Source organism: Xyrauchen texanus, chromosome 6 (genome assembly GCF_025860055.1).
Source record: "Xyrauchen texanus isolate HMW12.3.18 chromosome 6, RBS_HiC_50CHRs, whole genome shotgun sequence".
In the NCBI taxonomy this organism is placed as follows: Eukaryota; Metazoa; Chordata; class Actinopteri; order Cypriniformes; family Catostomidae; genus Xyrauchen; species Xyrauchen texanus.
The window spans coordinates 48,289,933-48,317,509 of NC_068281.1; the positions used below are offsets into that span (position 1 = coordinate 48,289,933).

General features: G+C 41.0%; 1 protein-coding gene across 1 annotated transcript in view; it reads left to right on the forward strand.

The window, feature by feature from the left end:
- Nucleotides 1-1,696: 1,696 nt before the first annotated feature.
- Nucleotides 1,697-27,577, forward strand: part of cacna1eb (calcium channel, voltage-dependent, R type, alpha 1E subunit b) — a 122,947-nt gene continuing 97,066 nt past the window's right edge. The window contains 3 exon segments of the mRNA XM_052127881.1: nt 1,697-1,905; nt 24,815-24,920; nt 26,674-26,813. Of these exon segments, the coding sequence (XP_051983841.1) occupies nt 1,697-1,905; nt 24,815-24,920; nt 26,674-26,813 (455 nt within the window).

The window sequence follows — 27,577 nt, forward strand, 5'->3', positions numbered from 1 at the left end:
GAAAAAAGTTTGCTTTCAGAGGCTAACAGTATATGGAGTTGGGATAAGAAATTCCTTGAAAAATATGGGGTAACACTTGACTCATTCCTAAGGGTTAACCAAGATTTTCACTTTACTATTCTAAGTAATTATTCAGAATAACTAATTATGTATTATGTAACATGCACAAGTTATTATTTGTTAACAATTAAAAAGATCCCCTAAATAGTTCAGAAGTTGGACAAATACAGTACAACATCCCTTTATTTAAGGCAAGTCATGATACACTACCAGGCACGGTAGACTAGTGATTTAGTGTGATGTAACATTCATTAACTGATTTCTGTTTAAAGAACACATGGTGCATTTGCATCTTCAGAGAAGCATTTTAATCTTGACAATAAAAATATAATTAGTTAATGTTAGTTAATGTTGCAATGAGTTAATAGTTATTTTAAATTAGTCATAGTTTATAGTTCTCAATGAGGTAGTTCTCAAAGAAAATTCTGTTATTATTGGTTAGCCAAGAATGAACTACAACAGTCATCAGTTTGCTATTACTTACTTATTAGTTAATTGTGTTAATATAATATAACTACTCCTTACTCAGAACTACTGCATAGTTGCCCACTAAGCATGAAAACGTATTCTATAGTCTTAACAGGTGTTTAACTGTATGAAGTTTTCATGAAAGTTTGCGCTGGCAAGCTATTTCGAACCAACATAACAAACTCTAAAGAAGTGTATTGACACTTTAACTGTACATACCCCAACCATATACCACCCCTTTTTACCCATTCAGTATGTCATCCACATTTAGTTTTTGTTACAGTGCTTCACACAGTGCTTTAAAGTAAATTAATGTGAAAGCTACATCCCTCCCTTGAATTACTGTAATGAAAGAGCCAGAGGTTTAATTCATTGTTGAGGTTTGCACTCATTGACTATAGATACTTAGTCTCTGTGCTACAAATCTGATCATCTGACAAACTAAATGATAAGGCACTCTCGTAGGTCTTTCACATGAAAAAATGTAAAAAGAAACATTTCCATGGTAACCAATTTTCCTATGTCCTCGTTTCCCATAGTGTGTGTGTGTGTGTGTGTGGGAGGGGGAGCATTGGGGCAGAGAGAGAGAGAGAGAGAGCAAGAGAGAGAGAGGAGAGATTTAGAAATGGGGGCGGGTAAGTGCGAGAGATGATGTACATACAATATGCAATGCTAAAGGACCACATTCAGTTATAGATCACAGTAACAGTGTAACAGGTATTACAAACTGTACTGCACTGTTAATTTGAACAGCAACCATTTGACTGGCATTGAGAAAAATGGTTTGGATATTTCCTGAATTTCACATTTTAAAACCTGAGAAGATTTGGTAAGGATTTAAAAGTGTCATTGTTTTAAATCTTAGGAGAATTTCATAATCTTCATAAGCACAGACATGACAGTTTTTCTTTACCAACAGAATACATCTGAGAAAAGGACAAAATGCTTTGAAAAAGCAATACAACCTACCGAAAAACAGAACTTCAGTTTTACATTTTTTTTATTCTTTTTTTTTTTTTTTACAAAAAAAACTTTCTTTTATGAGGGCAACAACAGAACTGGAGCAGAACCGCTTGCAACATTCTCTCCGATTTTTGCCTAGAAGAATGGAGTAAAACGGGGATCTTCTCATTTGAAAGCTGGGATTGTTTCCTGCACCTTTTGAGACATGGCTCAAACTGAAGACATGTCTAAGCAGGTGAGCGTTGAGGCTAAGGGAGAGAGTGAGTCCACGGGGGAGATAAAACGGGCTCGGACCATGGCTCTGTACAATCCCATCCCAGCCAAACACAACTGTCTCACCGTCAACAGGTCTCTCTTTATCTTTGCTGAGAATAACATCATAAGAAAATATGCAAAAAGGATCATAGAGTGGCCATATCCTTTAACAAGCTTGCAATTAGATGAATGATATGCAATTATTAAGATGGTTTGATGCTTGTGATCTTTTTGATTATGAGTTGCCTGTGCTATTGTTGTCAGTTTTTTAACTGAATAATTTCAGACACATCAGATGCACATTAGTACAGCTGAAAAAGTTAAAACAATATTTCTTCTTCTGTTGGAATTCAACACAAATATTCATTACAAAGGTACATATAAATGCACATTCATTGTTTATTTTTTATAGGCCAGATTTTTTTTCATCCACCGATGAAGGTCAGTCAGCACTAATTGGTGATAGTCAGTAAGGTTTACAAGAATTCATACAAGACAATTGTTCAACAGCGTAATAGTTATTGCCATAGTTTTTCAAAGAACTGTATAGTCTGTGAGAGTCCTAGTTAATGAATATAGAGATACAACATTAAAACTGTACCTTGCCCTTCTTAAAAAGAGCAGCTCAGACCAATGTGAATTTTCATGCTTCTCTTGTTTGGTGGATGTTTGGTTTGGTGCTAGTCTCATTTGCTGGTTGTTCACCAAAAAGAAAGAAAAAAAGAAATAACTGAGAGCTGTGGTTGCCAGAATAATCAGTAAATAAAATACAGTATAAATATTAACAATTTTATAGAACAACTTGTACATTTTTCAGTTTTTATGGTATATTTTACAGTGCAGTACAGTCGTTTATATTATTAAATGAAAAACTTAATATATTAATCTTCTGAAACTGTAAAAATCTGCTTTTCACTTTGTAATGTATTGTTAATCACCTTATTTATTACAAAAGGGCAAATGATGACATGAAGTTCATTAATCGTGGCACTTTCAGGAACAATGACCAAAAACCGTGTAGAGACAGTGCTGTTGTCACTCACACAAACACTATACACCATCAGGGTAACACATGTGAGATTAAAATTATGCAATAAAAATTAAGTAAACTATATCAAATATAACACAGAACACATAACTATAGAAGTAACATAACTATTCCCATAAATAGTGGCGGCGTAGTGGGCTAAAGCACATAACCGGTAATCAGAAGGTCACTGGTTTGATCCCCACAGCCACCACCATTGTGTCCTTGAGCAAGGCACTTAACTCCAGGGTGCTCCAGGGGTATTGTCCCTGTAATAAGTGCACTGTAAGTCGCTTTGGCTAAAAGCGTCTGCCAAATGCATAAATGTAAATGTAAAATATAATGAAATGTAAAGGGTCACGCAGGGAATTCTGGGAACACTGATAAAAAGATGTTTACCTTAATTTTAACAATAATTTACTATAAAAAGTGCATAAAACTTAATACACATTTTAACTTTTAATTATACAGGAAAATCATACTTTTTACATCTATAAAATTAATTTTACCATAAAACTACATGGATTGTCTTTTTAAATATATTTATAATAAAAATAACATGCAAAATCAGTTAACGAGTAGTTATTGTAAAGATAACTACACGTTAACTGATTTACATTTTTACTATAGCCTTTTTAGTTTTTACCGTCAAAATTACGGGAAAAAAATGTACAGTGCAGCTAATGAAGTTCAACCTGGTTTGGTTGAATTTATAGTGAAGTTGATTTTCCTTCGAAATGTTGCTGGTTAAGCTTGTAAAGAAGTCTGTGACTTCTGAACCCCAACATCCCATGCAGGTGATCAACATTAAAAATCCAACATATGTTGGCAAAATTCAAAGTTAAGGGTCAGTCTAGCCAATGGTGTGAGCTACAGTGAGATCATTAAGTTTCTGAATGGTCATTAGATTTCTGAATGAAGTAATTATACTAATTGAACTAGGCTGCTAGCACTTAAGTAGTACTTAATCTCTAAGGCGCGTTTCCCAAAAGCATTGTTATCTAAGTAGATAGTAAAAACTTTTGTAAATTAACGAAAGCTTTGAACCACTCTTAAGTCTATTATGTGCAACTAAATATCTTTTATATCTTTCTGGCTTCTTTCACAGTTTATCAAAGACAATGGGACATTTAATAAATTCTATTAATATATTTTGATCATTGGAAAGCCATTGTAAACTATTTCAGAGGATAAAAACGTGTTGAAAAATCACCATGAAATCAATAGTTAGACTCCGCAGTCTGCGCATGCGACGTGATAGGTCTAAATTTACAGAATAACTTATATTATCCTTCTTTGATAAGCATAATTGTAATGGCAATAGTCCCAATGGATGTCTCAAATTGGCTCACCTATAGTCTTTTTTATAAGGCAGTAACCAATTGCATGATGCTTAATGGCAGAACTCTAACCAGATGATCTATTAATATTTCGATGGGTCTATAATGAGTAGATGATGCCCATCATTTTAATCCTGTTCTGTGAGCATTTGTTTAGTTTCCAGACAAAACACTTGAGAGTTGCTTATGACTCACATCACGTACATTCACTTTACATGCATTTATTGCGTCACTTTCATTCATCTCTATGATTGAGCATCAATAAATCTGAAGCTCTGAAGGACATATTTGTGATCAGACTTTTGGAGCGGACAGCTCCCGTAACGAAGCACTTAAGTTCTACTTTATAACGAGCAATATACGTGCTGGTTTGGGAAACGTCTAGGTTACGTATGTAACCTCCGTTCCCCGATGGAGGGAACGAGACGTTGTGTCAGATAAGCGACACTAGGGGTCTCTCTTGAGCGGCGATATTCACCTCTGAACTATGAAAAAAGGCCAATGAGAGTTGGCAACCAGTATTTGCATGTCCCGCCCCCGGACATACGGGTATTTAAGCGGCGCAAATACGGGAGTTCATTCAGGATTTTTCTAAGGAGCCGGAAATGGTCCGGCCACAACAGTGGCTCAGCTCAGCGACGTGGCAGGGGAGACACAACGTCTCGTTCCCTCCATCGGGGAACGGAGGTTACATAAATAACCTAGACGTTCCCTTTCTGTCGCTCTCTCCACATTGTGTCAGAGAAGCGACACTAGGGGTTCACTTATAAAAGCGCCACGCGCTGAGCCGTGTACGTGAACTGCTGATACAGGAGCGAGCAGGTATTCTTACATGCAGGGCGACCAACTGTATCAGGCCGCACATACCCTTCCCCAGTGCCCCATTTAAGCCATCAGGATTCCTTATCGTTACCCTGGAGGGGGGAACAAGGTGCTGGCCGCCAACCTGGGAACGGGCCAAGCCTGGCCGGGCTTCTTTTCTCTCTATGTTTCTCGCATAGAGCAACTTAGGCCGGGGCCCTTACACGCATTGAGGGAAGGGGGTCTTAGCCCTTATTCAGGGCGGAGAAGGCCCTGCGGAGGCCACACCTACCCGAGAGGGGAGGCAAGTTTAAGTGGCAAAAACCATCAGAGGCCTGACATAGGGCCTATGTGGAAAAGTCGGTGCGGTGGTGGATCCAGCCTATACAGGGGGGAACATACAGCACGGCAACCGAGGCAGCCGTGGCTGCCTAAGGGAAGCACGGGAGTCCACTTGCCAGAGGGGACAGAACCGTGGTGTTACACACAGGGGGAGTCCGAAGGAGGCCTTACCTGTGGAGCACCTATACCAGTGCAGGGTAGCTTGCGGTACCCGCAGTGGCTTGGGTCGGCGAGTTCCTCCGCTGAACTGTGACCCACGAGGGCTAGGGAGGAATCAACCAGTGTCCCAAACCTGAGATCTTCTGGGAATGAAGGCGCACTGTTTCCCCTGGTTAGGGGGAAGGGCGCTAGATGCAAGCGATTCACCTGGTCAGATCGTGGGCGTGCCACCGAGTTCTACGGGCTCGGTACCTGAGAGAACACGGGACGATACTGACTCAACTCGGAGACTGTAGAATCTCGTGAAAGTGTTAGGTGTTGCCCAGCCCGCTGCTCTACAAATGTCTGCTAGGGCAGTGCCCTTAGCCAGTGCCCATGAGGACGCAAAACTCCTGGTGGAGTGGGCTCGGACCCGCAAAGGGGGGGGCACGGCCTGGGTGTGATAAGCCAGGGAAATGGCGTCGACAACCCAGTGGGCGAGTCTCTGCTTGGAGACAGCATTCCCTTTCTGCTGTCCCCCAAAGCAGACGAAGAGTGACTTTTGGGACGTGAACGTGACCAGAACGTGTCGGGACACCTGCTGCAAGGGTACTCCAGCCCTTATAAAGCAAAGGTCTGTCCAGGGTTTGAAGGTCTGGTGGCAGGCAGAGGTAACTTTTACGTTGTGCGTGCCGCGGCGCCATGCTCGTCTCCATGCGCGGAGGATGCCATATGCCCCAGGAGCTGTTGTAAACGTTTTAGCGGGACCACGGCACCTGGCTTGAAGGAAGCGAGGCATTTCAGCACTGACTGAGCACGCTCGTTGGAGAGACGTGCTGTCATTGAGACTGAGTCTAACTCCAGACCGAGAAAAGAGATGCTCTGGACCGGGGAGAGCTTGCTCTTTTCCCAGTTGACCTGAAGCCCCAAACGGCTGAGGTGCCTGAGCACCTGGTCTCTGTGTGCGCATAGTAACTCTCGAGAGTGAGCCAGTATGAGCCAGTCGTCGAGGTAATTGAGTATGCGTATGCCAGCTACTCGGAGCGGGGCAAGAGCTGCCTCTGCGACTTTCATGAAGACGTGAGGGGACAGAGATAGGTCGAAGGGGAGGACTTTGTACTGATACGCCTGGCCGTCGAACGCGAACCGTAGGAAGGGTCGATGTCGAGGGCAAATTGAGACGTGGAAGTACGCGTCCTTCAGGTCTACCGCTGCGAACCAATCTAGATGCCGGACGCCAGATAGAATTTGTTTCTGGGTGAACATTTTGAACGGGAGTTTGGACAAGGTCCGATTGAAAACTCGCAGGTCCAAGAACGGTCGTAAGCCGCCGCCTTTCTTGGGTACAACAAAGTAAGGGCTGTAGAAACCCTTCTTCGTTTTGGTTGGAGGGACAGGCTCTATCGCGTCCTTTAATAGAAGGGAGGCGATTTCTTCGCGCAGGGAATGGGCATGTTGGCCGTGTACTGCGGAAAAATGTACGCCCACGAAGGGGGGCGGAGACCTGGCAAACTGAATTGCGTAACCGAGTTGAATGGTCCGGTGCAGCCAGCATGACGGGTTGGGCAGTGAAAGCCATGCCTCTAAACTCCGTGCTAGGGGCACCAAAGGGACGGGTTTTTTGGACGTACCCGGCGGGGCTTCACAGCGGTGTGGAAAAGGTAACGTGGCGTCGGGAGGCAACGTGGCGTCCCGAGGCTCTGGTGCTGAGAATAAACTCAAAGCACTTACCTTGCTCCACGCACCCAGCAGGGGGCGGGTTCGTGACTGAGGAGGAGGTCTGATGCTGGCGTCCTCTGGACTCGTCTGAACCGGCCGGCCGGGGAACAGTCGTGGGGCTGAAGGCAGGGACACCGCGTCCATGGAGCCGGGACTGTTGGGGCCTGAAAGCAGAGTGCCGTGAGAATGGCATTTGCGGGCCATATGCCCCAGAGACAAAGGAAATAGATCTTTTATTGAGAATTTGGGTACCGCAGCCCCCGTTAAGGGGTGCGGCAAATGAAAAAACAATTTCATTTGCCGCTCCGCCACCGGGGGACGGAGCGGTCTTACCACCTCCGGAGCTAACTTCTTGGACTCTGGGTGCGTTGTCTCAGGAGCGCCTGGGAGCCTTCCGGGTCCTCGAGGGGGTCCGTGAGACAGGGGGCGTGCGCTTCCCGCGGTTTGCTCGACGCTGGGGCTGAGAGCTGGGCCCGGGTTGAGGCGGAGCAGGAGCTTGCCTTCTGGCCGCGGGAGGACGCCCTCGGTGAGCAGATGGGGCATGGGCCGTGGCGGCAGGCTTACGGCGAGGCATGATGTGAGAGATGGCCTCCGTCTGCTTCTTTACCGTGGAGAACTGATGGGCAAAGTCCTCGACGGTGTCGCCGGAGAGGCCGAACTGGGAGACAGGGGCGTTGAGGAAGCAAGTCTTGTCGGCTTCACGCATCTCGACCATGTTCAGCCACAGTTGACGTTCCTGGACCACTAGCGTGGCCATCGACGGCCCGAGCCCTTGCGCTGTGACCTTCGTCGCTCTCAGGGCGAGGTCGGTCGCTGAGCGCAGTTCCTGCAGCGTGTCGGGATCAGGGCCATCCCCGTGCATGTTGCGAAGTGCCTTGGCTTGGTGGACCTGCAGGAGAGCCATGGCATGCAGGGCGGAAGCGGCGCATCCGGTGGCGCTGTAGGCCTTCGCTGTCAGCGAGGAGGTTGCTCTACAGGTCCGGGAAGGGAGTACGGGGTGACCTCGCCAGGTGGTAGGGGTACCTGGGCATAGATGGATCGCAACCGCCCTATGGCCCTGTGGCCGGTGTGACGAGTGGAGAGGGGTGCTCTCCACAAAGACGTCAGCTCGTCATGCACTTCCGGGAAAAACGGAACCGGGGGGGCTAGGCTGTGAGCGGCGCGCAGACCCCAGGATCCAGTCATCCAGCTGTGATGGCTGTGGGGAGGATGGAGGGTTCCAATCCAAGCCCACGCTGTTGGCTGCCCGGGAAAGCATGTCGGACATCTGTGCATCAGCCTCAGCCTGGGCGTGCAAGCCCGAATGCGGCAGCCCAGGGGAGTCCTCTGCATCAGATGCAGCGCCCTCCAATGCCGCGGCGAGCTCATCGGCTTCCATCGCAAGAGGGTCGGCTGACTGGCTGTGAGGCGAGTCGCCGGCACCTCGAGCACGGACGGGAATAAACGAAAGTGCTGGGGTGTGGGTGGTCCGAGGGGGCGTACCCGGCGGAGCTGCACCCGCTGCCATCCCCAAATCGCCTCCATCGCCAGCCGCATCGTCCTCGATCCCGTGGGAAGAAGGAGCAACACGGGGGGCGGCTGGAGTGGCTTGCTCACGGTTGTAAGCAAGCCGCAACCCCAACGTTGCCATGGTCATGTTCTCACAGTGAGAACATGAACCATCCACAAACGCAGCCTCGGTGTGATCACTACCCAGACACACGAGACAACGCCTGTGGCCGTCTGAAGCGGAGAGCACTCTACCGCATCCAGGAACAACACAGGGGCGGAAGGGCATCTTTATAAAGACGCGTCCTTAAAAGGACGTTCAACGCCGCTGTGTTTTGCTCTTTTAGTGAAATTTACTCTTTTAATAAAAGTCACTCTTTTGTGAAAAAACTCGTGAGAGCTTTTTAATTCTGCACTGTCGATGCGCCTAGGGGCAGGAATGCACAGCCGTGCAAACAGGAGAAAGCCGCTGTTGTGCGCCGTGGAATCCAACAGTTATGCAGCAGAGGGATGACAGGAACTCGGTGTGTAGTATGCAGCAGTTGCAGACACCGACCATCGGCTCGAAGAAATTTTCTGAATGAACTCCCGTATTTGCGCCGCTTAAATACCCGTATGTCCGGGGCGGGACATGCAAATACTGGTTGCCAACTCTCATTGGCCTTTTTTCATAGTTCAGAGGTGAATATCGGCGCTCAAGAGAGACCCCTAGTGTCGCTTCTCTGACACAACGTGGAGAGAGCGACAGAAGGGGAACAGGCGTTACTCCATCGTAAAATAATGAGTTATGTTAGTTAAGATGATCGTAAAAGCTTAAGTTGCTACATTACTAAACCCAGCCCTATTTTAAAACAAGCCTTTTAGATTAGTTTATGTTTGGGACAAGAAATTGCAAATTGACCTGTCGCAACAACATATTTTATAACATTTACAAAGCTTTATAGATTTTAGTGATATTGTGAAGGCAGACAGAAAAATGTCTGTTATGAAATGGTGGGAGAGTAGCCAGAGTGAAACAGTATAAACCAACTACATTGAGTGCAACGGGAACATGTTAGAGGTTGTTCCTCAAAGCTCAGGAGAGTTAATTGGCTTCTTAGTTATGTTTTATTAAATTATCAGCTTTGTGTCAAATATTTATCTAATAAATCAGCAGAAGACAAAAATAGACACAAATAAGAGGACAGAACTATAAAGTTCATGTGGATGGCATAGCTCAGATAATTTGGTCATGAAAGAATTTTGTGAGAAATGTTTGAGTTTATATTGAGATCTCTAAATTTTGATAGCAAAATTTGGGATGATCGCAAATGTTAACAGTGTTTGAGACATTGACGATCTCTTCCAAAACAAATCGAGTTGAAAAAACGGTTTTATTCTTTATTTAATCATTGCTGTCTTGGAGAAACAATTCAGATATTAAAGAGATCTCATGTGTGATTTTTCTTTCCTATGGTGACTTTTCAAATTTGGGATATTCTTTTAAAGTAGGCTAAGCTAAAGTAGACAATTGCATGACGAAAGAGCAGAATTATAACATCTACAGCCATATATGTATTCCCATATACTGTAGTTGTACAACATGTTATGTTATGTATGCATGTGTGTGTTGAGAAGGAGGGGGTTCACTGAGCAGTTAATGTAGAAATAGGTTATAGGAACATGACACAAAGGACTACATATTTTTTGGTTTTTATGTTTATGGATCTGAAAGCTTTAGCTACTCACTGACAACATTATTATATTAGAAAAACTTAGCTGGTGATGTAATTTTAAAATTGAATGTACTGTGCAAAAGTTTAGGCACTTGTGAAAAATGTTGCGTAGTGAGGATGTCTTCAAAAAAGAATGACATAAATAGTTTTCATTTATCAATTAATGTCATACAAAGTCCAGTAAACATAAAACAAGCTAAATCAATATTCGATGTGACCACCTTTGCTTTTAAAACAGCACCAATTCTCCTAGATACACTTGGACACAGTTTTTCTTGGTTGTTGGCAGATATGATGTTCCAAGCTTCTTGGAGAATTCACCACAGTTCTTCTGTCTATTTAGGCTGTATCAATTACTTCTGTCTCTTTATGTAATCTTAGACTGACACAATGTTCAGTGGGGGGGCTTTGTGGAGGCCATGACATCTGTTGCAGGGTTCCCTGTTCTTCTATTCTAATCTTTTCTGTTTGCAAAAATAATGTTTGGAGGTCTAACATATATTTTCTTATTGACACACTAAAGCTGAAGATAAAATAACCATCTTAAGATAAATGCTATTGTGAAACACCTTATGTGCCTAAGACTTTTGCTCTGTACTGTATATCAGAGCCAAGCCACTGTACAGTATATCCTGTATATGGAATATATTTAATATTTCCAGTTTCAGCAAACATAAGTTCTTGCAACTTTAATCATTTCAAGTGACATGAGTCAGATGTCAATTGAATTAGCAGTTCCCATCAGCTCACTGCTCGTGCTTACTAACAGAGAAGTATGCTTGTAAGAAAAGAAATTGGTCACGATATCACATAACAATCTGAAAAAACATTCAAACAATCCCTTGAGATTCAGTTTAGATGCTCAGGTGAACAAAACTCACAATCAACCTTACCTGGAGGAGGTTATGTGTAGAATACAGGTTGCCATGGAGATCAGCACTGCTAGAGAGATGCCAAAAATAAAAAGCTGAAAATTCTTGGTTAGTGCATTAGTTATTGAACTGACATTACATTGTTTATTTTTTTTTATGTAGAATGCCACTTTATCATGGCTGTTTTATCAGATTATCAGACATATTTCTAACTGATTTTTGTCATTGGCTTCAGGTATTTTACCTTCTTATAAAACAAAAATATATAGAGGTAATATTGCTCCAGGCATTCATCGTAATGGTTACATTTTAGAATAAGGTTGTTTTTGTCAACATTAGTCAACGCAAGAGTTAACATGAACTTGTAATGAGTTATTCAAAATCCAATCATTGTACAGCATTTATTAATCTTGGTTAATGTTACTGTAAAGGGTACAATGGAAAGGAGGAGGCAAGATTATTGCTTGACGATATAAATAAAATGTAATTAAATAAAAGACACAAACACAAACACAAACACATACCGGGTAGCTGCCCGTAATTCTCTCTCTCGCACTGCAGCTTCCAGTCTGCCTTTATCCCTCTCCGAGGCTTGATTAGCCTGATTAGGAGCCAGGTGTGCGGCATCACGACCCGGCCCTGCCCTCCGCCCTGTCACATTCCTCCCTCGTTCTCTCATGCCGGGTAGCCCCTGGTGTGATGTACACCGCCCTCCCTTTTCCCTGGGTGGGGGGGGGCATGCCATCCGACCAATCTGCCGGCAGGTCAACCCCACCTTCCTGAATCTCGGAGGGGACAGGAGGAGGGAAACAACAATAATTAAAAACACAGGGGGTACTCCCTGTAACAGAGCAGTACCCCCTAAAAACCAAAGTAAAATTTAAAAGAGAGGGAAAGGCCAACCTGTAGCAGCAGAGGGAGAGAGAGAGGAGAGAGAGAGAGAGAAGAAAACAAACACTTACCCGTCGGTTCTCTGATATGCCATAGCTTGATCCTCGGCCACCCTCTAGCGGATTACAGCCGTGCCTCCCTGGGTGGATCGGAGGCAGTCCTCCGGGCCCTGGCATCAGGCGGATGGCCACGGCTGCTCCTTTGGGGTGGATGGTAGCAGGGAGAACTCCACTACAGCGCATCCCTCCTCCTTCCCGGATTTCAGCACCAGTGTAATAGGGTTAATGGAAAGGAGGAGGTGAGAACTGGCTTGACGATATAAATAATATTTAATTAAATAAAAATACACAAACACATACAGGGCAGCTGCCCGTAATTCTCTCTCTCTCTCGCTCTCTCTCTCTCTCTCACACACACACTACAGCTTCCAGTCGGCCTTTATCCCTCTCTGAGGCTTGATTAGCCTTATTAGGGGCCTGGTGTGCAGCATCACAACCCAGCCCCACTCTCCGCCCTGTCACAGTTACTTTCTACATATACTGTATATGTTAACATTAGGTAATGCAATATGAACGAACATGAACAAACAATGAACAATAGTAGTTTTACAAAATTACTAAATTGTTCCTTTTTTGCTGTCAGATTTTTGCAAACTCAGGTTTTAGTAGGAAGATTTCTATGTAGTCTTAATATGAAGTATTTACATTTCAGATTTATATTAAAGTAAAAATATGAAAAATCGCTAGAGCAGTCGTAAAACTGACATCTCGATAAGGCTTGTACAGATGTCTTTGGCTGAAGTGGCTCAATTTCTTGACTTTTTCTTCAGCTATTCACAGAGAGAATAGCGGGTAATATACAACTTCTGAGAACGAAGTGATAACTAGTTTGCTATAAAACATAAGATGAAACCAGTAACTACAGCTCGGCATTAAGTTTGATCAAGTAGCTGAATCGTCTTGTAACACTACAGTTGCAGTGCATAACAATTAACAAGGCATTAGAAATTTAAATTCATCACTAAAGTGATCCAGAAATGATGAACACTTCATACTATACAACTATGACTGACTCAATGTAAAAGAGGGTCATGGTAGTATCCAGCCCAGATTTCTATTGTTCTTCATCACAGGTGTGAGGGCAAGGGTCACTAATGATTAGAATATAAATTCTCAGTCTGGAAGATATTACAATGTAATGGGCTGCACAAAGGGAGCAATCTGTGAAACTGGAGATTGAACGAGAGCAGAGCCGAATGACAATGGGATCTACCCAAAATTTGTGATATCATGCATGAGTTTGTGGCGAAAGTCAAATAGGCCCTGTCCCATTTGTTACTCTAAGTCCTTGCTGTCTTCTTCTATGTGCATGCTTTGTTGACGTAATGCTGTTGAATGTCAGGCAGTAGTCCATTTAGGAGCCTGCATCGGTGTGGGCTTGCCAAAAGGGCACATTGAGGGTACATAATGCTCATGAGCACCCTTCAGCAACTGGACTTCAAAGACACAAGACCACAAGTACACAAGTGTGCTATTTGGGGCAAGGCCAAAGCTGTGTTAGTTTTATTTTCTGTTCCCTGAACTGCATTCTAAAATCACAATAAAGCTGTTGAATTGGCAATGGCTGCTCTAACAGCATCTTAACATTGCCGAGTTAAAAGCAATATCTTTACAGCTTAAAAAATATAAGTTTTACCAAATCAGATTTGGCTCTGAAATGAAATGCCACCTAGTCAATAGGATGGTGGGATTGGGCTTACATGTTGGAACAACATAAGAGCTAACTCTTGCATTGACTAATGTTGACAAAAACAACCTTATTCAGCAACATGTTGGAAATATCATTATGTTTTTATATACAGCCACACTTCATCATGTAAATACTGTATTTCACAGGTAGACCGAACTTGGCTATTTAAATAAATATAAGGAATCTTGCACATACAGCCATATGCAGAAACTTACTCTCTCATGTCTTAATATTTTAGAAACTCATAATAATACTTAAATCTTCTTTAAAACAACAATAGAACATGTTAAGTTTTAAATTGCTTCCTTTTATAAAAGCACCCCCCACCCATCCTAAAAAAGCTATTTGATAGAAACTGAATTTGAGTGATTCCATCTCTAGTAAATTTAATAAAACAATGTTTTTTAAACCAATCACATTAAAAAGTGACACTATATACACTATATATATAAGAAAGCAAAAGATTATTAAAATGGCAAGCCAAATTTTTTTCTCCAGCATGAAACTCCAGTCTGCTGTAATTGGTCAAGAGGATAAGCAACTTAAGCTGTTGGGTAGTAGACCGATGTTGAGATCACACTAATGCAGGCTCAGCTAAAGAGCATATTGAGGGCACAAAGAAGGTGCTTGTAAGCATGCTTCTGAGCACTAAAATGTCAAATGGGACACCCTATGGTCTCATGGACTTTGCGAGCACACCTCAATGGCATTCTGTCCTTCACCGTATGTTGCAGGACTCACTGATTTACACTCAGAGGTACAATACCCCCTCACCAAAAATGTATAAACGAAATGTGTGCATGCAGCGCTCACTCCGCTGAAGCCAAACAACCAGATACATAGTTGTCACTATGGACATGGCCAATGCAGGCTGGGGAGCTTTGTGCGAAGGACTTCCACAAACTGGGTAGCACATAAATCACCAAAGAGGAGTATGGTCAAAGTGACCAATATTGAACCTGGCGAGTCAAATTCTCCTCTGGAGCGAGTCATGTCTCCTACATGCGACATACATCCCCAACCACCAGAAGAGCAGAGCAGGTTTACTCTAGCATGAGGTTGCAATAGGAAGGGGGAACGGAGACTCAACCCTCAATCAGCTGGTTGACAGTACTGTCCAACAGGCTTGGACGCCTAGCTCGCCGATGGCCAGTGAAACACGAATATGTGTTTCCCCGTCAGCTTGCTACATCAAATATTGTCCAAGATATGGGAAGACAAGAAAACAGGGAGACTAGTTGTGCAAAATGGACTTACAGCCATTGGTTCCCAGTGTGGTAGAGCTGTGGATGCAGACGATATTATCTTTTATACAAGAGCAGTTAGATGAAGGACTCTCTCCATCCACGCTCAAAGTATACTGTACGTCAATGCCATCGCTACCACTCATGACTTCTGAGGGCTTGTCTATAAACAACACCCACTGGTCAGCAGAAATCTGAGTGGTATGAGATGGCTATGAGCCTTGTTTTGCCCCGCTACCATCCAGGCTACCCCTACAATTTGATGAGCATCCCAAATTCTAAACTATGATTGGTCATTTCCCAAGTCGGAGGCAGGCCTATGATAAGATTAAGATATATCTTTTTATTTGTCTCAAAATAAAACACTTGCCTACTTCATAGTATCACGTCACACCACGGAAGCTTCATCTCTCCAAAACTGCACAGAACTTCCTTGTGTTAAATGTAATGCAATGCGCTGTTCTTAAATAGACAGTATGTATATTAGCAGTGTCCATAACATTTATGCAGTTTTAAGAGACACTGCATAAATAAAATCATATACTAAAAAATACATACTCATTGGAGTCTTCTGTGTTTTGCCGTATTAACATTTAATAACAATTAATTATTTAACTAAATAACATCTGACTATTGAAATTCTTTTATATGTATATCTTCTCCTTATTATTATTATTATTATTACTACTACTACTATCATCAGGGATGTTTAGTTACGCTTCATGCCACCCTTTAATGAGTCTGTGCCTCACATGGGCCACCCAAATTCCAAAAAGTCCGGACATCCCACTGTGTCCAAGCTTGTTGTAAGCCATTCTATTATGCGGCAAAAGTTTTGGCAACCCCCGTTAGGGGTCATGTTGTTACCCTATAAACATTCTCCCCTCCTCCCTTTGAGTCGGCCGAGGCTAAGTGACTACTCATGCTCAGCCCAAGAAGGCATCACGCATGTACATTGACGTTAAAAGTCAGTTCAGGGTGTAAGAACAACTGTTTGTTTGCTTTGGAGGCTGCACAAAGGGTTTGGCCATCTCCAAGCAAAGAATGTCCTACTGGGTCTTTGATGCTATTAGCGCATTCGACCATGACCATGATCTCTTCCTGGTCATGGGCTAAGGGCTTGTCTCAAGAAGACACATTTATGGCTGCTGGTTGTGCTTCCCCTTACACCTTTACCAGGTTCTATTACCTGCTTGTATCTTCCCTCTCCTTCTTTACAGAGGAAGAAGGTTGATCACTGAACAATTGCTTAGTACAGGAGGTAGAAATTGGTGGTGTGAATGAGAGCATTTGTGCCAATGTTTCACTACCCTGTCAGCTAGTGCCATTGTGCCAAAGCTCATGGCCAGATGATTTCTCTGCTCCCCTCATTACCACTGAGCAGGAATAGGTGTTGAGACATTGCACCACTATTCAGCATGGATAGTGTCTCTGTCTTGACATCAAGCTAATGGTTTATTGTTCCCACCTCCCTTCATATTTTTCAATATGAAGAATTGACTCTAGAATTTGACTGCCTTACAAATTACTAGTAGGCACTGCACATCAGCGCTACGGTGTGACTATATACGGCTCCACAGCATCTGTTTCAGATGCTACTTCAAAGTTACCATCTTGAAAGGCAACGTCTCGGTTACTCTGTAACCTTGCTTTCCTGAAAGGGAGCGAGATTCTGCGAAGTTTTGTTGCAGCATTAGAGATTTCGCTGTTAAGGGACTGAGAGAGGCCTTCTTACTTCAGGTGGATAATACTGATGGTATGACACTTACTCCGGCTTATATGCTCACTATCATGTCAACACAGGCAGAGTGTCATGCTTCACTAGCCAATAAAATTGCACTGATTTATAGGGTTTCAAGGATTCCGCCCCTGGAAGGAGCTCCTACAGCGTCACATTCTGAACAGCATCTCACTCCCTCCTTTCAGAGAACCAAGGTTACAGAGTAAATAAGACGTTTTCCATCTTCTTTCATGTTATCATCCCCCTTCCAACACTGCAAGTCGGATCTCATGTAGAATTCAGAGTTTCCCTCTGGCAAATATGACTTCAATTGATGTGCTCAAAACTAAACCTTATGATATTTCCAACTCCATATGAAGGCTGATTAAATAAATAAGTCCAGTGGAGGTGAGAGTTCTTCCACCAGATCTTGATATATATATATATATATTTATACACTGATTAGCCACAACATTAAAACCACCTGCCTAATATTGTGTAGATCCCCCTTGTGCCACCATAACAGCACCAACCCGCATCTCAGGATAGCATTCTGAGATGCTATTCTTCTCACCACAATTGTACAGAGTGGTTATCTGATTTACTGTAGACTTTGTCAGTTTGAACCAGTCTGTCCATTCTCCATTGACCTCACTCATCAACAAGGCATTTCCATCCACAGAACTGCCGCTCACTGGATGTTTTTTGTTTTTGCCACCATTCGGAGTAAATTCTGGAAATTGTTGTGTGTGAAAATCCCAGGAGATCAGCAGTTACAGAAATACACAAACCAGCCCATCTGGCACCAACAATCATGCCACAGCCCAAATCACTGAGATCATTGAGAGCAAGAACCAATAATCACGGCCACAAGGAGGTTATCCCATGTGACTCTACCCTCCCTAGCAACCGGGCCAATTTGGATGCTTAGGAGACCTGGCTGGAGTCACTCAGCACACCCTGGATTTGAACTTAGGACTCCAGTGGTGAGCGTCAGGGTCAATACTTTCTGAGCTACCCAGGCCCTTGAATTTATTTGTATAAATATTATTCATACATACATACATACATACATACATACATACATACATACATACATACATACATACATACATACATACATACATACATGTATATATGTATATATACACATATATATATAATATATAAAACACAAGTGCCTTATATTTGTGCACTGATTAAGTGCTTATGGAAGAGATGTGTCTTCAGTTGTTTTTTGAATGTTGAGATGGTCTCAACAGATTGGATAGGGGTTGGGGGCACATTCCACCACTGAGGAACAAAGAATGTGAATGATTTGGAGAGCAACTTTGTGCCTTGTTGCAATGGAACGCCAGCCATTGCTTATTCTTTGATCACAAGAAGCAAGAGGGGACATAGACCTGTATGAGTGAGTTGAAGAAAGAGGGTGGTGTTCCATCGGCTGTCTTGAAGGCCAAATTCAAAGCCTTGAATTTGATGCGGGCAACTACAGGTACTGGAGTGAGATCAAGAGGGGGGTGACGTGAGTCCTGGTTGGTTAAAGATCAGACGTGCTGCTGGGTTCTGGACCATCTGTAAAGGCTTATTTATGCTAGTTGGGAGGCCGGCCAAGAGAGCATTGCAGTAGTTAAGTCTTGATATGTCAAGAGCTTGGACAGGTGTGATTTTCCAGATGTTGCAAAGCTCATACCTGTAAGACCGGGTGGTTGAAGAGATGTGGACAGCGGAGTTTAGCTGGTAATCCAACATCATTCCCGGGTTCCTGGCTGTCCTGTTTGGTGTTAATATTGTTGAACCAAGATGTTTTGTGAGGTTCTGGTCAACAGCTGGGTTGGATTAGTTCTGTCTTGGCAAGGTTGAGCTGAAGGTGGTGTCCCTTCATCCATGCCGAGGCCAAATGGAAAATAATTGCTGGGAATTTGCAGTGTTACTGATCTTATTCTAGTAATCGGTTACCTTGGCAGCAGAAACAGAATAGAAAGAGGAAAGGAGTGATTTGAGATACATGCGTGTAAAGTGCAGCATGGCTCTCACATTATATGATGTGACTGATAAGTAGCTTTCCATTACAATTCCATTCACACAGCATGATTTGCAGAAAATGCAATTGTGAGTCCTGAAAATGTAAGTATCTCAGTTCGGTTATAGAATGCTATTGCCAGTCTCATCAATAACCCATCTGTTTGAACATAACCATTTTTGAGACTGAAAAACATATTCTGCTGCTATGTGAACATAGTCATAATTTATACTATTCCTGTTTTTTCTTAGATGTCCATTATTTCATGTGTATTTTTTTCACTGAACCTTGTATATTGTCCAATTAAAAAATATCAGTTATATTCAGTAGTTCCCTAACTTCAAGTGTATTGGTGGCACCATCATGCCCTTGGATTGCTCTCCAGCAAGAGGAACCAGAATGCTTGTTGTTAATGGTAGTTTCGAGGGAAGTGATTTGGGAATGAGGGAAATGTTTGAGGTGAGCTTGTTTAAGAGATATCAGCATTTAGAGTTGCTATTGACCCAAGAACACCCATAACTCCTATGGCAAATGGAAAATAATAATAATAATAGCAATATAAAATATATAAACATGATAAAAAGGAGGCTTGGGAAAAAAAAGGTTAGTATGGCCCATTCAAAGGCCAGACTTGAGTCCAACTGAAAAACATTGACATGACCAGAAGATTGTTGTCCTGCTAATTGTGGCTGAAAACGCTATACATGCAGCTTAATTTCCTCTTCGCTAAGGGTGACCAGTTCCAAAGTTTCAGAGTAGTTGTCATAATATATACACCCACACCTGATTTACATTAATTTGTATGGACAATCTGATCAGCTTTCATAACCAACATGGGATATAAAGAATAATTGGCCTTACTAATGCTCCTTCTGTATTCCAGTCATTTATCAACAAGTTGTTAGAAGTTATTCAAGGATATAATTCAACAAGCTCAGTAATCAGATCCTATTCCTTCCTTGTAACCAGCTTGTATAATTTTTTTCCCACATCACTATGGCCTTAGTTCATGCAAAGGGGTCCGATCTTCCCTAAACTCAGGTTATCCAGAAAATCACAGAACAATAGCATATGTAAAAGGGCTGGGCGATATTTTGAATATTCACAGTATAATCACAATGATTTTCCTGACTATATAAAATTAAGCAATATTGTGAATATCACAATGATTTTAATACAGTTTTTGTTTGGCCATTAAGTTTCATAAAGAGCACATCAGTAGATCAATGCATAAGTGCACCTGCTCTGTAAGTCTTGACGTGATATTAATGTAAATGCAGCTGTTAATGTATTATGTGATGTAGACGGGACAAAAATCTTATATCTCAAAATATCCGATCTATGCCTAATAGACCTGCTGCAGCGGTTTTAAGCCTATTGTTAAAATCAATCAAGCAAAAAAATTGACATGAAAAAGAGAAAATCACTTACCGTCCTCAGCCGGATAACTTTAGTTGTATTAAGCCCACCAAATTTCATTGACAGGTCTTCTAATCAGTCAAACTGTAAATACATTGGTTCTGTATTAATGTAAATCTGATCATTATGCAGTAAAGATTATGTCAATATTTTAAGTAGTTCTATTTTTTTTACGTTTTTTTATATCAATTTTTAAATATTTAATTTCTACTATTACTGAAAAACTTTAAGCACTGTTAACTGTTCTTTATTTTATCACTCTGGTTTATTTCTGGCTCTTGAAAAATGTGTTACATTTAGAAGGGGAGTTAGAAGAAACACTTGAAGGCAACATTGTTTTAATTTAATTTGTTCATATTTAAATCAATATTAAACAATTTTAAATAAAAGGAGCCAATAAATAAATTGTACTAAATGTAATATTAATTGATAGCTTTTCAAATTAAAAGAAATTAAGATCATCATATTGTAAGACTTGGCTTTATTGTTATATTCTGTCTGTGCTTGCATTTCAATTTGTCATATGGCTTTAGTATGTACAGAACAAGTAGACTATGTATTTGAATGAGTCATATGAAGCTGCTCAATATAGTATTTAGTGTGTAAATAGGCACTTCAATGTGTTCTTTGAGTGCTGTCAGAGCAGTTTACGTGCATTGTGAAATCAAAGTACAGCAGGTTCAAGCATTCACACACTTCCTAACATTAGTAACTGTAAAAAGTGAATATACCAATCTAAAAATGTGGCACAGTAAAACTAAAAAGCAGGAGATGAGCGTTTCACCAGGTGTGGAACATTGTAAACTGTCAAGTGCACACTGCACATTCAGTGTAAAAATTCAAAAAGCTCCAGATGAAGGTGAATCAAAAAGGACTACATATATTGTATATTACTTTATCTAATTCTCAAAATAATAATGATAAGTCAGTATTATTTTATATTATAACATGGTCTGTTCTAATACTTGATTCTGATTGGCTGGAATGCGTGCCGTTCAAACCGCTGAATGCACATGTAGTCCCGGTCAGTTTTAATTATGTTCTATGTTAGTGTGCTGTTTGTAACTATAGCAACATAATATTACAGAGCAAGCAAAGTGAACTGTAGCAATTGAAAACATTTCCTAACTAAGCAAAGCTAATATAATGGAATTCAGAGAGATTGAAATCAGGACCTATTAATTGCGTCTTTCGCTCTCCAGCAAGATAATGCAAGACGATTTAAACTGTAATCTGTTATGTATATCATGTCGCTGTGCTGAAGTGCCACCTATATCCACTAGAGCCCCTCCCACTCCCCCCTGTGTTCCGCAACTGCTACCGGGTCCTTACGTATAACGTATAATGTGCGAGTAAGGGCATCCGGTGGAGTTTCTGGTGAACCCCTAGGGTAAAATGGTGCCCCCCTAGGGAGTTGGTGCCCCATCCAGGCAGCGTAATATGCGTATAGGGAGTGGCGATACTGCTGGGCCATATCGTCCAACCCTAATCATTAAGGGAAAATTTTGTTTGCCAAAATCACACATGATGTAAATGGATTTGTTATTGGATGCATGTTTTATGCACTGTTATTACAAGAAGCTGGTCTATTAGAACCATTGCCCAGATTATGGTCACATTAAATCATATACACTGTCACACGGTACCTGTTACTTTTCTCTGGATCATGGTCAGGATGGGCCACTCTCAGCCATTAATTATTACTGGATGAGGATTTAAAAAATTATTTTATAGATACTGCTGAGGCAGATCAGTCGCTGCCAGCACTCCTGACCATGGAGGCCATTCCCCAGTCGCTGCCAGCGCTCCCGACCACGGGGGCCATACCCAAATCGCTGCCAGCGCTCCTGACCACGGAGGCCATACCCAAATCACTGCAAACGCTCCTGACCACGGAGGACATTCCCCAGTCACTGCCAGCTCTCGTCGAGCCTCTCTTGGCTCCACCCTCAGAGTCCTCCATGGCTCAGCCCGCTCCTCCAGAGATTCACCTCTCTGCCTTCTGACCCGTTCCCGGCCCTGTGGCCGCCTCCCAGGCCTCCTGATTCAGTCCCAGCCTTGTGGCTGCCCTGCAGACCTCTGGACCCAATCCTTACCCTGGCGTCTCCTCGATTGCCATATGGTCATCTTTTGGGTCCCCTACCTCACCTGTATCTTCCTGCCCTCCTTGGCCATCTTTGGGGCACCAGGAGTCACCGCTTTAAAGGGGGGGTATGTCACAGTCTGTCTCCCTCGTGTTTCCTGGGAGTCTTATTTTGAAGTGTTTCCCCTAGACTACATCCTACGTCTCCCGTCTCATCTCAGCAACTATTCTTGACATATATGGTCATGAACATACACCATATAAATCCTAAGTTAATATAGCTTGTTTATATAAAGTACATTTTAAAATTCCACTATGTCAAAGTCAAGAACAATACAATGAATTGAACTGAAGCTGTGACTGGCTGCCAGTGGGGGGAAAATAGATAAATAAAACTCTTTTGATCAACTAAGATGAAATGTGGAGGTTTACAACAAAGTCGTGAAGCAGCATTTTGGATGTGCTTAAGAAAGATGCAGGGGATCTGTCGAGGAGCGAATTGTAGCAGTGCAGATTGTATACATAGTTTAATGACCAGAGGTGTAAAGTAACGAATTACAACTACTCTCGTTACATTACTCAAGTAAATATTTCAACTTCTTTTAAGTATAAATCAATTATAGCACTTTTACTTTTACTTGAGTTGATTAAAAATTAAGTATTCAACTTTGCAACAATTATTTTTCACCACAATTACAAATTACAAAAAAGTTCTAAGTGCTAAATCTGTTAATAAACTAAAATCCGCTGTGCATGTCATAACAGAAGCCTGCAGGGCACAACATCATGAGCGCAGCAGCTTTCATAAACTGCTGCTTGTGTCCTCTCTTCTCTAGCTTCTTCAAGACTTTCTGCCCTGTCACAACACAAGAACTGTAATACAGTGATTTTCAGCATTATTTTATTCTAGAAAAGAGTCTTTCATTCAGGTACGAGGGAACCGTCTGAACAGATTTAACCACTTATCAAACTACTTGTTTTTAAGGTAGGCAATGTTTAACTGTATCAAACACTAACACAGTGTAGTTTGACATATATTTGGGGACATCTTGTTTACTTGCTACCATATGTGTCAAACAAACTTTTTATATACCTTAGAAAGATACAATTTCAATAGTGTCAGAAATCAATGGGGAATACTTGATACTTAAAAGACAAAAATATCCCAAAAATTCAAGATATGGGGCAAAATATACCCACACAACATGTTCCCTTGTTTTATTAATAATATGTGATGAAGTTACAATTACATTGCGATATTCTTTTGACTTTTCACTTAACATACATTTTTTCCCCTGCCAACCAGTTCCTCGCAGCATCGCGTGCACAGACGGGTCCACGTTTATCAATCCGCATCGGTTCGGTATTGTACCCAAACGTTAAATTCCGTAACCATTCATCCCTCCTGCCCTGTCTCACCCGCTAGAGGCCAAAAGTGTGCAAGGAATGGATGTTATATAAAGAAGGTATGAGAAATCACAAAACATAACCAAATTCTTTATTTATTTATTTATTTATAAGGGACCATGTACAATATTAAACATATATGTTTCCATTTGATGCATTGTACCAGATTTAGCCTAAAGCTGCCCTTTTCTGCATATCGCGGAGCCTTTTTGTGGTATGTTCTGCATAACGTGGCTGTGCATTTGATCTTATGCCCATTTGGCACGTTTCACTCAGTTCTCCCGGTGGACAGTCCGCCCCGATCAGCCCCAAAGTGCGTTGGCCCAACCAGAAAATGCCCGGTATGCCAGATTACCAGTCCAGCCCTGATCCTTGGTGAAAGGAAGCTTTAATTTATTTCAAGAACAAAAATGTCTTTGTTTTCTAAAAATGTAACCACATATACTATATATAATAAAATTTTTATCAAGTAACTTGTAACGTAATACTTAAGTACATTTTCGGCAAGCTACTTATTTACTCTTACTTGAGTCATATTTCTTAGTACTTCTACTTTTACTCAAGTTAATTCATTCTTCAGTAGAAGTACTTTTACTTAAGTAAATAAAATCAATACTCTTTCCACCACTGGAAATTACTCACATTAATACTTGTATTTTGCATACATGCATGTGCACGTGTGAAGGGAGTTCATGACAGATCTGCTCTATAGTACCAATATACTCTATTTTCTTTCTTTTACTTGTAGTAATACTTTTGTAGTACAACTATTTGTGGTGCAGAGTGTTTTACTGTATATTAACTTTCTTTGTAAGGAGGCGAGTGTGATGCCTGTGTCATGAAATGTGTGGAATAAATTTAACAATTCAATTTCCTGGTAAAACTGAGTGATCATTGACTGTATGATCAGATCAGAGAATAAGAAGGATCAGAGCATGATTCAATTATCAATATTTGTTTGAGCCCAGCTCAGTCTGCTGAGTACATTTATAAATATATTGTAATTTTGTAGTTTTCATTTTGTCACAGATGTTTTGAGATGTATTTTACCCCACTGATACAATGTTTACCTTGACCCCTATGCCATCACTCCATTTGAGTATATGATCCTGGCCACCATCATTGCCAACTGCATTGTTTTAGCTCTGGAACAACATCTTCCTGGCGAGGACAAGACACCTATGTCCAAAAGGCTGGTAAGCATAGAAAGCACAAATATATCCATACTAATCACTAATACTACCACTATTTTTTGTTATTCCCAGAGACAGTATCCAATCTAGATTTGGGCTTTTAAAAGGTACTAAGTCGATACAAACATTTTAAATATGTAACAATAGCATTTCTTCAAAAACGGTAGAACCAAGAACTGACTCATTTCGGTCCCCGCAACTGCTTTTATTGAGCGTATGTTACTCCTTTTACAGTGAAATAGACCATTTATCAAATAAAAGTTGTGATATAACCTATAACCTGTGATGATTAAACTGCAAAACAATTCGATTTAATTAGAAATATATTCTGCGGTCTGCATGTGTTGTGCGCTTCAAAGTGAATGTGTAAAACCAATCATACTCTGAAAACACCACATTTTAAGAACATTGCATGTTGTGCAGCGCCTGCAGACTGTTACTGTGTCCTAATGTTCCCTACAACAAAGTATTCCTCAAACAGAGTGCAAATGGGTATGTGAGAATCCGCTGTGTTCATAAGACGGTATGTAAGAAAACATTTTAATAAATTCCAGAAAGATTTACAGTGAGAGTCTGAAGTTCAGATTGACTGAACACTGTACGATTCCCTCGGAAGCTGAGGAGACATCATGTTAAAAATGTTAGATTTAAAAGAACAGCAGAGAACTGTGAGTTGTACAGCTCTTTTTTTCTTTCTTTTTTTTTGCAAGTAATATACAGTAAATCAAAGAACATTTTTCCTTGTGATTAAATGGTGGTTGTTTAACAAAACCAGAGTAGATTATATGTGCTGTTGTTGTTATTACATCATATATTCAGGTCACAGGTTAACACCCAAGTCCCCGGATGAGTTATGTCTGGAATCTATAAACAAAAAATGTTACTGTTTTATCAGCCGAGGAAAGCATCCTTCATCAAATATGTACATGCTTTGACAGTACACAATTTCGGACACAGGGTGTATATTAATATAATTAAATCACAGCATTTTAAACATTAATAACTGCACTGGGCCATATTACCAACGTCTTATCCGGAGGTGTAAAACTACTGTCAAAAACACAGAAATTAGAAAAGTCTGTCAAAATAAAAGCTTGATGCATGAAATTGAAGAAATTGTGACACAAACCTATCACTACTGTCTAATATAATGTAATGTTTATTGTAATAAAAATTATGATTTAATTTAAGCAATATCTCACAAAAAAGAGTGCAATGTTTTCATTTAAAATGTGATGCTCTTTATTTGACAAAAATAAGACCAATGTTGTGTAGATTATGCTGTGAGGATTTACAGAAGCATTTCATTTGATTAAAATTGCAATGGAATGTTGAAAAGTACTTGTTCTATTTTCATTTGATTAAAGTTTATGAATAGACATCACCATTTTTGATAATGAAATTGAATTAAACGAAAATGTTGAAAGGAAAACCGAATTGGGGTTTTATATATTAATTATATTAATATAATTAATGTATTATTTATATTGATACATTTAAATAGCATAATACATATTTTTGTGTGGTGTCAAAATTAGAACATTGACCGTATATTGTACTTAACTCTTAAAATAAATTTCGCAAGACCGGACAAATTGGATCAAGCAAGCATCCAGCATTTAGGGGCACTTTTCAGTTTATTATGATTTGAACATCCAGTCTAGAATGTTTATGGTTATAGTTTCTGCTATACTTACCATATGTAATAATTTGCTTTATTAAATCTTGTGTTTTTCTTTATTGTTGGCCCCATTAGGAGAAGACAGAGCCCTATTTTATTGGAATCTTCTGTTTTGAGGCCGGTATCAAGCTAGTGGCACTTGGTTTTGTTTTTCATAAGGGTTCCTATCTCAGAAATGGCTGGAATGTAATGGACTTCATTGTTGTGCTTAGTGGGTAAGTGAAATTCATATTCTCTTTCAGTTGTTTGGAATAGTTTGTTTGCAGGTAATTGTTTTAAGAATCTGTGTATACAGTATAATATTTTATTGATTATTCATCTTGTTTGATTTTTTTAATTGTGTTTTGTAGAAAATATATGTATCACAAATCATAATCACAAAAGGGTTTTAAACATAGATGATCATGCTTTTTGCATACTAATAATTGCATAATAAACCTATGTATACAGTTTGTATATATCCTTCAAACGGATGGATGTCAGATACCTATACACTTGTTTTACCAGAGCAAAGATGATTTTCAGATGATTATTGGACAACCGGCTTCCAAAATTTAATTTGGGTCCTATCCAGACACAGTGCACCATTTGGGAGTCTTAGAGAGTATCATGACTGCTTTTTGCTAGACATCTCATTGTTCTCATTTTTTACTGCCCTGCCCAGAAGTCTGACTTCTTTAGATCACAATAGAAAGAGTTTTGAAGTGGGCGGGGCCCTGCAAAAATTACCAATAATTGATACGATGATAACCTTTGTGTTGTTCAGTCATACAGTCATCTAAACAAATGACTTGAAGTTCAGTGATGAAACTCTACATGGAGCAAGCTGAAGTTCTTTGAACTTGTTATCTGTTAGCCAATTAGCTTGCTTGCTTGCTCACATGTAAGCCAAGCTTGCATGGTGTAAACTATTAAGACATGTAATCCAGTGGTGTAGTCCTACCAAAAAAAAAAGTGATTTACTATTACCCAGTCCTTG